The sequence below is a fragment of the Megalobrama amblycephala genome, linkage group LG10 (genome assembly GCF_018812025.1).
Source record: "Megalobrama amblycephala isolate DHTTF-2021 linkage group LG10, ASM1881202v1, whole genome shotgun sequence".
Lineage (NCBI taxonomy): Eukaryota > Metazoa > Chordata > Actinopteri > Cypriniformes > Xenocyprididae > Megalobrama > Megalobrama amblycephala.
In genome coordinates, this window is record NC_063053.1 from 18,057,750 (window position 1) to 18,069,409 (window position 11,660).

Here is an 11,660-nt window from a genome sequence, read left to right on the forward strand (position 1 = left end):
ACAAAGAATCAGGTGAAAGACGCTTCATAACATTTAGACTAGTGTTCTATTTCAAGTGTGAATAATAACAGCAGAACTTGAAATCAGCAGCACACAAACAGCAAATTAGAACTGGTCATAATATTTCACAAAACTAAAAAGATGACTGAGTGGAAATGAGTGCATAATAGTTGCATAGTATTTATGCAATGAGGTCTGTTTGGTCATGCACAGATTTACATTTAGTTGTGAAGCTGTTTTAACAATTAAAAACGCTTCAATTATAATATTGCAAAAGATGAAAAAACATATTTGAAAGGTCATTTTTCCAAGGCCATGTAATTATACAATATGGCTCAAAAAGTACAAAAGGATTTCCATCTGAGATGAACAAAGAAAACAACAACAACAACCAGAAACACTTAAACGCCCCCTAGAAGAGTTGAGAAGAGAAAGACAAACCAAATGAACATCTTCATTCTTGCAAAGAAAATACTTAGAAATCTAACAATTTAGGTACTAATCAGGTACTTTAGTGTTTAGTACCAATTTACTTTAATGCATAACGCATTTAATCCCAAACTGACATGCAAAAACCAAGCAATTAAATTCATATCAATACATTCTCTGAGACAAGGTGTAAAAAATTGCTTACTGTTTTCCCCTAGTAAACATATAAAAGAGCATCTACAAAAACCTTACGGCTGTGGAAATTGTAATAAAAAAAAAAAAATAAATAAAAAAAATTTGCTGGAAATAACTCATCAGTGCTAATATTTCTTAATGCATCTGCAGAGAGAATGCTGGCATATTCTTAATCTTTTTCAGCAAAAGGCATCCAGGAAGACAAAGAATCATTGCATAGGATAACTGTTGTATGATAAAATTCAGTTTAGCCCTTGAAATAAAACCACTGTGCATTGTAGTTTTCACAGTAGATGGTTTTTCTGTATCTTCCCTCTTTACTCAGCAGGTAGAACGAGTCCGAAATGTAGAACCAGCATGCCATCCTAAAAGGGGAGAATAAGAAACGTGTGCATTAAGGAATACAACGTATGCAGCAAGGTTTTGGGTCAGTAAGAAATTAATATTTTTATCCAGCAAGTACACATTAAAGGGTTAGTTCACCCAAAAATGAAATTTCTGTCATTAATTATTCACCATCATGTCGTTCCACACCCATAAGACCTTCGTTTGTCTTCGAAACACAAATTAAGATATTTTTTATGAAATCTGAGGGTATCTGATCCACTCATAGGCAGCAACGACAGAAAGGTACTAAAGACATTGTTAAAACCGGCTACGTGACTACACTGGTTCAACCTTTATATTATGAAGCGAGAAGAATACTTTTTGTGTGAAAAAAAACAAAACAAACAAAACAAAAATAACGACTTTATTCAACAAATTCATCTGTCCCGTCATACTGCTATGCTATTTCCATTGCAGAGCTTTAGTGTTTACGTCTAAGCGTGGGCTAAGTATTGGCTGGCTCCTGCATCAGCATCACACGCATTCGTCAGGTCGATGCTGAGCCGCCGTATAGGCAAACACTGAAGCTCTGCAATGGAAATAGTGTAGCAGTATGACGGGACAGACGAATTTGTTGAATAAAGTCTTTATTTTTATTTTGTTTTTGTGCACAAAAAGTATTCTCGTCACTTCATAATATTACGGTTGAACCACTGCAGTCAAGTCACCGGTTTTAACGATATCTTTAGTACCTTTCTGGACCTCAAAAGGTGCAATGTCGTTGCTGCCTATGTGTGGATCAGAAACCCTCTGATTTTATAAAAAATATCTTAATTTGTGTTCCAAAGACAAATGAAGGTCTTACGGGTGTGGAACGACATGAGGGTGAGTAATTAATGACAGCAATTTCATTTTTGGGTGAACTAAACCATTAAATTGATCAAAATAAAAATGAAATATAAGAAATAATATTTAAATTTACTGTAAAAAAAAATATTGTATTTGATCAAATAAATGCAGCTTATATGTGAAAAAGGGACTTAATGGTCCCAAACTTTTGAACGCTATTGTAAATTATGAGATTACATTATGATGCCCGATTAACCACAATGAATGATCACAGATGAAGTTTGAAAATTGATGTGTAAAGTCTTTGTGACGGTTACAACAAATACAGAGCTAAGCAAGAGATAACCAAAAATGGTTAATTTATGGTCTCAAAAACTTGTTCTGATTCTGGCTTCTCTCTTTTAACACAAAAAAAAAATTTTTTTTATAATTTCATAAGATAACAAAATCTTTAATACAACTGAAACTGCAAAAAGACCTCTTTAAAAAAAGCTTTTGCTGTAAACTGCTATTCTGAGAGGCAGCAGCACTTGAAGCTGCAGGTGAGGCTCTAATGTAATTCTGTGTGAAGGGCGAGACAGGAACTGTGTAAGGCGCCTGTAGTTCACACTTATTAACAGCTTACTTCAGGCTCAATCTCTCTAAAAACATCTCAGCAACACTGACTTGAACAATCCTTGAGCAATTCCCAGTAGCCAATGTTCCTCTTGTATGTCTAGACTATATTTCTCTAGCTGTATTTAATTTTATGCATCGATAATGATATAAAAAAAAAGGTATGTTATATCAGACACCCACCTGCAATGCATTTTGTCCCATGGTGTTACAAACTTCTCTCAAAGACTGGTATTGCTTAAGAAGATGATCTCCACATACAACATCAACCTGCCATATAAAGCACAATGTAAATGTTCGTGAATCAAGTATGTTTTTTTTAATGTGTTTAATCATTCGTCATGCAAATTATTTTAATCTGATCAATTTGGAAAAGTAATAGCACACCTCTCCTCAAAACATTGCATAATTTGAAGTATCGTTTCTGATTATAGCACAATGTCAAAGTTTAATCTGGAGAGTTCACAAAAAAAAAAGGTAAAATGAGCAATAGCAATGAAAACTAAAAAAAGGTTTGAAGTTGGATTCCAGTGGATTCAAACTATTTAGAGGAGTGCTTTTCACAGTGACCCTAAAATGCCAGATGGAAATGTACTTCAAGCCTCCATATGTATATACAATACAGCTTCAGTCTATTCCCAAAATGATTACAATTTTTAGAGTCTAGTATGTGGAGCAGGGCACAGCGGGCTGTCCCGGAGCAAAGCACACAAACGCTTGTGTCTCCTTTTTCACCTCTATCCCTGTAGATGTCCCTGGCACTATGAGGTGCTCCACGCAGGGCCAGATCAGACTTAGCCAGGAAAAAACCTTAAGCCAGTAATCCAGATACAACTGTTAGCCTCACAACATGTAAGCAGCCTTCACTAACAACTGCTGCATGTGGCCACACACAGGAATACTGCAATTAATGCTGATTACCAAAAAAACAAAACAAATCCCATTTTCAGGACCGATTTTCTGTGGATTTAAAAGCAGAAATGGGAAGCTTATTTTATAACAGCACAAATTCGTCTATTAAAACCTGTGTATTATTCGAGCTGTAAATGGTTTAAATCAACAGTTTTACAATCATTTTAGGGTATTAGGGTTTATGGCATTGATTGTCATGGCAACTAATTTGTGAAATTGGATATAATTATACACATAAAAGGTTAGTAACTGTACATTAAAATCAGGTTAACATGCATATTATATAGTATTGAAATTATGAGTATTTAAATAGTTAGTATTTCAGCCTAATTTACTTCCATTGTATGTGCCTCACCGTAACAGAATTTTGCTTTTTTTTTTTTTTTTTTTTTAAGAAGAGAGTCATTCATTTTTGTGGTCAACTTTAAACTTTTTGCCACAAATGCAGTCAGTTGAGCTTAACTTGAACTGAACACAAAATATACCTTTAAAACCTAAATCAAAATTATACATACTATGAACAATTAACAATGAAAATAGTGTGAATGCAGAAGTATATTCCTGGCTGTGAATCTACCATATGTGGGATACATTGTAAGTTATACTATTAAGTACTGAGTATAAAATAATTAACATGTATTTTCTATAGGGTAAGGGTTTGGTTTAGGGTTACTTGCCACAATTTACTCTTATTATCATAGCAAGTACATGTAACGTATAACGAGGACACCGTAAAATAGTGTTAACGGTTAAATATATGGCTCTCAAACTGGACACTTCTCTGTCAGTCTGCAGAAGTGACAGCTGAATAATGAAAACAAGGCTCTAGATTTTCTTTTCAAACAGAAACACTCTTATTCACAACCATAGACACTCATTTCTATGCTTGACTGAGCTGTGGTTCTTTTCAAGGACTCAAATCCTTATCCAGAATTGGGATTAGAAAGAAAGTAATTAAACAGCAACGTGTCAGGATTGTGAAGTGTGAAAGAGAGTCACTGAAGTGTTGAGAGACAAATGGAACATCCTAATAACATTTCTTTAATCACACTTTCATAAGATGACCTCATGGTAGAAACCCTAAAGGCGGTAAGCAAAAATTTTGCTGAATTTAGTCAGATAAGGAGGCAGAAAAGAACATTTTTCCATTAAATGACTCAGCATATTTTTGCTCTGTGTGAAGGGTGAAGGGTGGTGGCCGTCCTGTCAGTATGAATTATTGAGCGACGGACACAGCTGGGGGGTGTTCATCCAACCTTTCTTTCAGACCTCTGACATTGCTGACTGTCTGAGGCAGGATTTATGCGTCTGGTTTAATGAAAACAAGCTGTTCAAGACCAAGACCTTACCCTGATACGGAGTGTGGCTTATAATTCAAAATATGAGATTAAAGATAAAGAGAAAAAAATAGCTGTTCCACCTTGCAGTTTTGACTCAGCTCCATCTTCCTCCTGATAAAAAGCTCCACATGACGGACAGTGGCTTCTCCGGACACACGCACATACTTCCTCTCAAGGGGCTTGAGAATGAAAATATAATCATGACAAATTCAGCAAGACCTTCATCATAATTTCAGTTCAATTCTATACAATGAATCAGCCGTTTAGATTTCATAAAAACAAATAACATTGCAATGTGTTGCCTGAATGTAAGGTGCATCGCCTCAAGGGAATACAGAAAACAACAACACAAAAATCCCAGTAATGTGCCAAAAGCAAAAAAAATAAAAATAAATATAAATAAATAAAAATCATCAATAATTGAAAAAAATGTGAACATTACCTTATAGTTCTCAACACCCTCTTCAGCTCTGTAAATCAAAGATATATAAAAATATGTTACATGAAACATTAACAAATCACATGTTTATGTAATTGCATAAATAATAATTTATACTGTAAATAATAGATCATAAAGCATTTGCAATTGTTCAAAATCACATTTTCGATCAAGAAAAAAGCACATGGCTTCTCAACCAGGAGGTTGAGAATAACTATTGTTTTATCGCAGATCATACAGAATATTCTAGAATCAATGTTAATTAATTTAATAAATAAATATTCCCAGATTCTGTTAATAAAATAAAATTGAAAACAAGTAACGTTGGCATAATCATAGAAGAAATACCAGGGGAAATATCTTAGCCAATATACTTTGAATATTGTGTTGGACAATAGGGGGCCTAGTCAAAAAGTTTGAGACCTGCTGCTTTAAGAGAGTCTTTTGATTTTTGACAGTTTAGCTCCATCTAGTGAACATAACCTACATGGCATTCAAAAATTTTAAATTCAACATGAAATCAAAATTTACTCCATTATTTTCTTAATGCATGTAGCTGGCTTTATTGCATGATTCATCAGTGCATGTTATTTCAAAAACATATACCTCGTCTTTGTTATCTTTTATAAAAAAATGCAACTTCTTACTCTGCCTCTAAAATTATTGCATTTAGATGCACTGACTGAAAGCACTAGAACAGAATAACATCACTTATATATGCATAATCACAATCAACATTACTGACCCCACAAACTCCAACATCAGAGACACATCTAGCTCTGAGGGAATAGTAAAAACAGACTGAGGCAGCATGTCTCTCTTCTGTCTCTGAGGAACCTTCACTGGGTATGTAGATGGAGCTGCCACTAGAGGGAAAAATAAGAGAAAAATGATTGCATCACCACATTCAAATCTTAATATTTCTCAGAACAGCATCTCTTAAACACTAAAATTCATATATATTCAAAGAATAAACTTTAGCAGAGTGATTGCTTTGAACAAACCTGGCTTAGGAACATCTAGCCCTCTCCGTTTATAAAATTCACATATACGTGACCTTTCATCTTGAGAGGAAAAACACAAACAACTTATTTTCTGTGAAATGTTTCTCACATATCTCTCAAATGACAGACTGGGCCAACAAATGTGTAGCAGAAGAGAGTTTAACACTAACCTCCTTCCAAATATGGAACCATCTTGAAAACAATGTCTTGTAATTGTCGGTCAGGTCTAAGAGAAAAAGGGGTGAAATTTGACTCTGAGCTTGACAACCATGTTAAAACATGACCAGTAATTAAACACTAAAGCACATACGAATCCCTAAAGACCATGGGACATATTTGAGGCTATTATTGCTAGCAGTAATTAGACACAAGGGATTGTCCGGAACATAACAGCTAGACTAAATCTCTAGCGATAGACCAAAACTGGTAAACAACACTACGCCCTACACTCATATACACATAGGTTGAAACTGACAAGAAAAATAATAAAGAAAGACATCAATAAAACTAAAGTTACCTGATACTGTACAGTGGCTGTGTCTGGTGTACGATAATAGAGCAGTTAGGACACCTGTTGCTGTAGAAAAAGTGCTTGACAATACAGCTCTTACAAACTGAGGAGGAAAAAAGGGCAATAGTTAAATAAACAGGCGTGTTGCAAAACGTTGCAGATCAAAGATTATATGACAAAATAATAATAATAATAATAATAATAAATAATAATAATTTGATAGCATAACATTGATGGGAAATGTGGACTTACAAGTGTGAAGGCACTCTGTGATGGTGGTGGCATCAATGAAAAATCCATTGCAGAGGGCACAACGAATATAAGGATAAAATTCCCTAAGAGGCAGGGTACGCTATAAATACAATAAAATAAAATAAAGTAAATAAATATATACACACACAAATATATTTGAGTATATATATATATATATATATATATATATATATATATATATATATATATATATATGCGATTTTAACGCTTATAAATACAAGTATTATTTATATACGTATAATGTATATGCATATAAAACAAACATATTTATTAGTTGAGTAGGTCATATATGCAATAACAACTTATACACAAGTTAAAGTACTTTTGAAATAAAAACTCGACTAATTTGCTGATTTAGTCCTGTACCTCGTCGTGAGGATGTTGTTCATTAGCTCTCTGGCTCTCGTCCTCTTCGTCTGACTGAAAGGACCCACGCGTCGATCCCTCCTCCACAACTCTGCCCACAGTTCCGTTCATAGTGCACGCAAAGTGTGAAGCGCTTAAAACAACTTCTGAATAACAGCTACGAATGCCAACCTTGTCTGTCTGGAGAGGCTGTGTGACTTCATTCGAGATGAAGCGCAAATAGTTAATTTCAGTTGCAAGTTTAGAAACACTTCAATCTACTTGTGCACCTTCACGGTGTGCGCGCAATACTCCAGTGACGCAATTTAATGAGGCTAGAATAAAAGTCCCCAAAGGAACGGATAAATAAATTGATCAATTAATAAAAATAAAAATGTATAAATAAAGAAACAAATATATTATAAATTATTACTGCAAAAGATTATTATATTTCCCTTCATAGTTCGCTTATCTACTGATCTACTTCCCCCATCCAGACCAGAAAAATGTTTTATGAGATTGAGGGTAATCTGATAAAGACTTTACAAAAGATTTATTGAAGTTTACGGTTATGTAAAAAAAAAAAAAAAAAAGATTTAATGAGAAAAGCTTTAACTAAATTTGCGCTATGTTTTAATTAACTGAATCAACACAATATTATGAACTATAATAAATATTAGGCTATATTTTTCGTCGTATTCAAAATACACACCACCAAGTGGTCAATAGTAAAACTTTAGGTAGAGTTTGCATTCGCATATGTAGACACCTTGTAGGATTGTGAGCAATTTAAATTAAAAATGCATTTGTCTGTTGAAATATTGAAGGGTTTAAAGAACGCCAAAGTAAACCTTCCTTTAAACCTATATATTATTTGCCTATTTTTTTATTTATGTTTGGCTCCCCTTATATTTTCTATGTTTATTGTTTTGTTAAATTAAGCATTTATAAAATGACAAAGGTGAAACTTCTTTTTGAATGGAGTGTTTGGATGGAAGTTTTCTACCCTCTATCGACACAAGAGAGGGATGACAGCAAAGATGGCGGCGCCTATGAGCAACGTGGATGAAATTCGCGATAGAGTAATATTGGGTGAATTTGGCGTAAAAAATGTAAGTTATGCACTCTAAGGGATTTATTTTCATTTGTATAGTGTTCGCGGTGTGTTAAATGTTGATATAGGCTGTTTAATTGTCAATTTAAGTATCCATCATTTAATATAACGTTGCACATGGCATGTCGGTTTCTTAGTACATAAACTGCAGTTTTTGTTTGCTTATTGTATTTATATGATCATGCTTAATAGCGTGTATTTCGGTAAGCTACATATGTAACTACTATTTACTGTATTTACAGGTCCATACTACAGATTATCCAGGGAATTATCCTGGTTACGATGACTCATGGGACTTTGAAATATTCAAAAAGGTGTGTGAATTGTACAGGATTTCCTTTATAATAATGAATATCGTAGGTGCTTAGACGGGCATTTTATAGTGACCGATGCAAAATGTGTATATTACTCTTCCAGAACTTCAGGATCGATATAGTTAATTTTGATGACAACACGTTGGAGTTTGATATGATTGGAATTGACGCTGCCATCGCCAATGCTTTTCGCCGTATATTACTGGCTGAGGTATGTTTTACGAGGCTATGTCCTTGGTCTCTGCTTATATACATGTTGTATTACCATCATAATGAACTGTTCTTAAAATAGGAGGTGGCAGTCATAATATTCTTTGAACTGTAGTGTTTATTTTCCTCATCTCGTTTAACAATTTAGGTCCCAACAATGGCCATTGAGAAAGTCTTCATTTACAATAACACATCAATAATTCAGGATGAGATTCTAGCTCATAGGCTTGGTCTTGTGCCCATTAAAGCAGACCCTCGTCTTTTTGAGTACAGGAATTCTGGTAAGTTTCAAAGTCGTTTTTGTAATGGTGCCACAAATGCCAAAACTGACGGAAGTTGTTAAAGACTGTTGATTATTCTATGTTTTCACATAATATAATTGAATATAATTTGACAGTTGAGTGTGTTGTGTTTATCAGAGGATGAGGAAGGCACAGAAATTGACACAATTCAACTTCAGCTGAAGGTAAAATGCGCCAGGAATCCTAGAGCCCCTAAAGACTCTTCAGATCCCAAGGAGTTATATCTCAATCACATGGGTGAGTAAAATGAGGTTTAGTTTTTTAATTAAGCTATTTTTGGGATGACAAAAACAGACATTTTATTTTTCCCCCTGAGGTTTACTTTATAATATTAATTTTGTTTTCCCCTGACCAATTATCCACCCTCACTCTGGACCTTAGAAGATTTTTGTTGTTGTTGTTGCTGTGCCCTATAAAACTAATTTAAAACTTGTAACCCATCTCTATGTATGTTAAATGTGTTATTCCAAACTCATATTATTTTATTCTTCTGTGCAACCATGGCTGCACGATTATTTCTTTTTTTAATTGTGGGTTTAAAAAAACATGGAATTAAAAAAGACTCCACATTTGCTGTGCTGGTTTGGAAGGCTGCACCGTTTGGAGAGATAAAAAATATTATTAGAATATTTCACTGTAAACAATAATATTTTATAAAATGTATTTTTTCTTTACAACTGTAAAATTACAATTCTGATATTAATGGTTGTCTTAATTTCAAGCTTTTATTTCACTGGAAAACTGCAGCGAACCCTTAAAGCTTCTCTTTTGTTGGCAACAGCTGGTTTATAAGCATTTTTGGCAAGTTCGGGAAGATGGTTGTTGTCTTCCTGAATGCATGTTATAAGTGACCCAAACTCAGAGCAGATGCTGAGATGAGTTTGCGTGGAGCAGATCTGGGATGCTTAAAATGCTGGATCATGACATGAGCTGCTTGCATGTGAATGAACACACGCGCTACACACTGAAACATGCAGCTCATATATTTACTTAAATGAATCGCAGCCTGTACAATTTGATAATTGCAGTAAACCATATTGCATTTTAATCTGTTTTATTTACATCAATTGTACAGCCCTACATGCAACACAAAAGATGATAGGCAGAATGACAGTTTCAGTCACTGTCACCTTTCCTTGTACGGAAAAAAAAAAAAAAAGGAAATGAAAGTAAAACAACAGTTTGTGTAAATAACTCACACAGATATTAATTCCCAACCATGACAGAACATTCTAGTTATCACTGCACTGTTTACTGAACTCTTGTTTGGTTTCAGTCTACTCAGGTGACATAAAATGGCTCCCAGTTGGAAACCAGGCCGACGTATTTGCAGATGCCAAGATTGGTCCTGTGCATGGGGACATTCTCCTGGCACAACTCCGACCAGGGCAGGAACTTGATATAGTCATGCACTGTGTCAAAGGAATAGGTTAGTAATATAAGAGACTCCTGACCAAGAAGATGTTTGATTTCCAGGGAGGCATATATATTTTTCTTTAATAAAGTTTTAGTTATTATATAACTCCAACTTCCAATCCTCAATTTCCTGGATATTATTTATGAATTGTGTGATTAACTGGAGATCTTTGTTGCACCTCACAGGCAAAGATCATGCCAAGTTTTCTCCTGTGGCCACCGCAAGCTACAGACTCCTTCCTGAAATCACATTATTACAGACCATTGAGGGAGAACAAGCGGAGAGGTTAAAGCGCTGCTTCTCACCTGGAGTTATTGAGCTAGAGAATGTGAACGGTAGGACTATTCCACTTTATTTACATGTCGTCTTGATATTTGTTGCTTTTGTTGTTGAATTATAATCCAATAATTTTACATTTCAGGAAGGAAGGTAGCTAAGGTTGTCAACAGTCGTTTGGACACATGCAGCAGAGAAGTTCTCCGACATGATGACTTAAAGAACTTGGTGAAACTCGGCAGAGTGCGGGATCATTTCATATGTATGTTCGCAACCAAAAGTGTTGCATTAGGTTTGTTTTGTGGTTATTTACCAAAGGCATTGTCACATTTTCTTCTGTGTTTTCTTTTCAGTCTCAGTTGAGTCCACAGGGATCCTCCCTCCTGATGTCCTGGTTACCGAGGCCATTAATGTCCTCATCTCTAAGTGCCAGAAGTTTCTCACAGAGCTTGATACAACAGAAATGGACTAGATGGAAGAAAATTTGGAAGAAGAAATCTAGATGGAAGAAATTGTACATAACTTTTAAAGCTTTAGCTAAAAAACCTCCCTTAACAAGTGTGAATTCATACAGATTCTAGCAAGCAGTTGTTTTTTCAACTGCTTTCAAGGCTTTACAAAAAAAGTATCCAAGCAGTTTCTGTTTAGTCAAGTTAATCTGTTTTGTTTGAGATGTCCGGCTATTACAAAACATAATTCTGTAAATCACATATTTGACAACACATTTTTGTGACATATTTATGTTTTTCCAATGTATATTAAACTTTTGTTTTTGACAAAATGACAAA

General features: G+C 34.6%; 2 protein-coding genes across 3 annotated transcripts; one reads left to right on the forward strand and one right to left on the reverse strand.

Annotated features, from left to right (window-relative positions):
* Positions 1-27: 27 nt before the first annotated feature.
* On the reverse strand, positions 28-7,577 carry pcgf6 (polycomb group ring finger 6). Of its 2 annotated transcripts, XM_048205126.1 has the most exons (10): positions 7,261-7,577; positions 6,874-6,973; positions 6,628-6,724; positions 6,281-6,336; positions 6,111-6,170; positions 5,852-5,972; positions 5,110-5,137; positions 4,748-4,846; positions 2,599-2,685; positions 28-989 (listed from the first exon to the last, which is right to left on the reverse strand). In XM_048205126.1, the coding sequence occupies exons 1-10, from the start codon at positions 7,369-7,371 to the stop codon at positions 942-944; spliced, it is 807 nt and encodes a 268-aa protein (XP_048061083.1). In that variant the 5' UTR covers positions 7,372-7,577; the 3' UTR covers positions 28-941. The 2 variants fall into 2 exon arrangements, with proteins under 2 accessions (XP_048061083.1, XP_048061084.1); XM_048205127.1 differs by lacking the exons at positions 28-989; positions 2,599-2,685 and adding an exon at positions 2,703-3,225 and having other exon boundaries at positions 7,261-7,511.
* A 614-nt stretch (positions 7,578-8,191) lies between these two features.
* On the forward strand, positions 8,192-11,660 carry polr1c (RNA polymerase I and III subunit C). Its single transcript, XM_048205125.1, has 9 exons — positions 8,192-8,351; positions 8,596-8,667; positions 8,771-8,878; positions 9,026-9,158; positions 9,297-9,416; positions 10,456-10,608; positions 10,782-10,931; positions 11,018-11,134; positions 11,226-11,660. The coding sequence occupies exons 1-9, from the start codon at positions 8,268-8,270 to the stop codon at positions 11,342-11,344; spliced, it is 1,056 nt and encodes a 351-aa protein (XP_048061082.1). The 5' UTR covers positions 8,192-8,267; the 3' UTR covers positions 11,345-11,660.

Coding starts and splice junctions, on each gene's coding strand:
- pcgf6 (XM_048205127.1), bottom strand. CDS start 7,371: ATGAACGGAACTGTGGGCAGAGTTGTGGAGGAGGGATCGACGCGTGGG. Junction 6,974..7,260: donor AACAACATCCTCACGACGAG/GTACAGGACTAA, acceptor TTGTATTTATAG/CGTACCCTGCCTCTTAGGGA. Junction 6,725..6,873: donor CACAGAGTGCCTTCACACTT/GTAAGTCCACAT, acceptor TTTCCTCCTCAG/TTTGTAAGAGCTGTATTGTC.
- polr1c (XM_048205125.1), top strand. CDS start 8,268: ATGACAGCAAAGATGGCGGCGCCTATGAGCAACGTGGATGAAATTCGC. Junction 8,879..9,025: donor GCCGTATATTACTGGCTGAG/GTATGTTTTACG, acceptor TTAACAATTTAG/GTCCCAACAATGGCCATTGA. Junction 9,417..10,455: donor GTTATATCTCAATCACATGG/GTGAGTAAAATG, acceptor GTTTGGTTTCAG/TCTACTCAGGTGACATAAAA.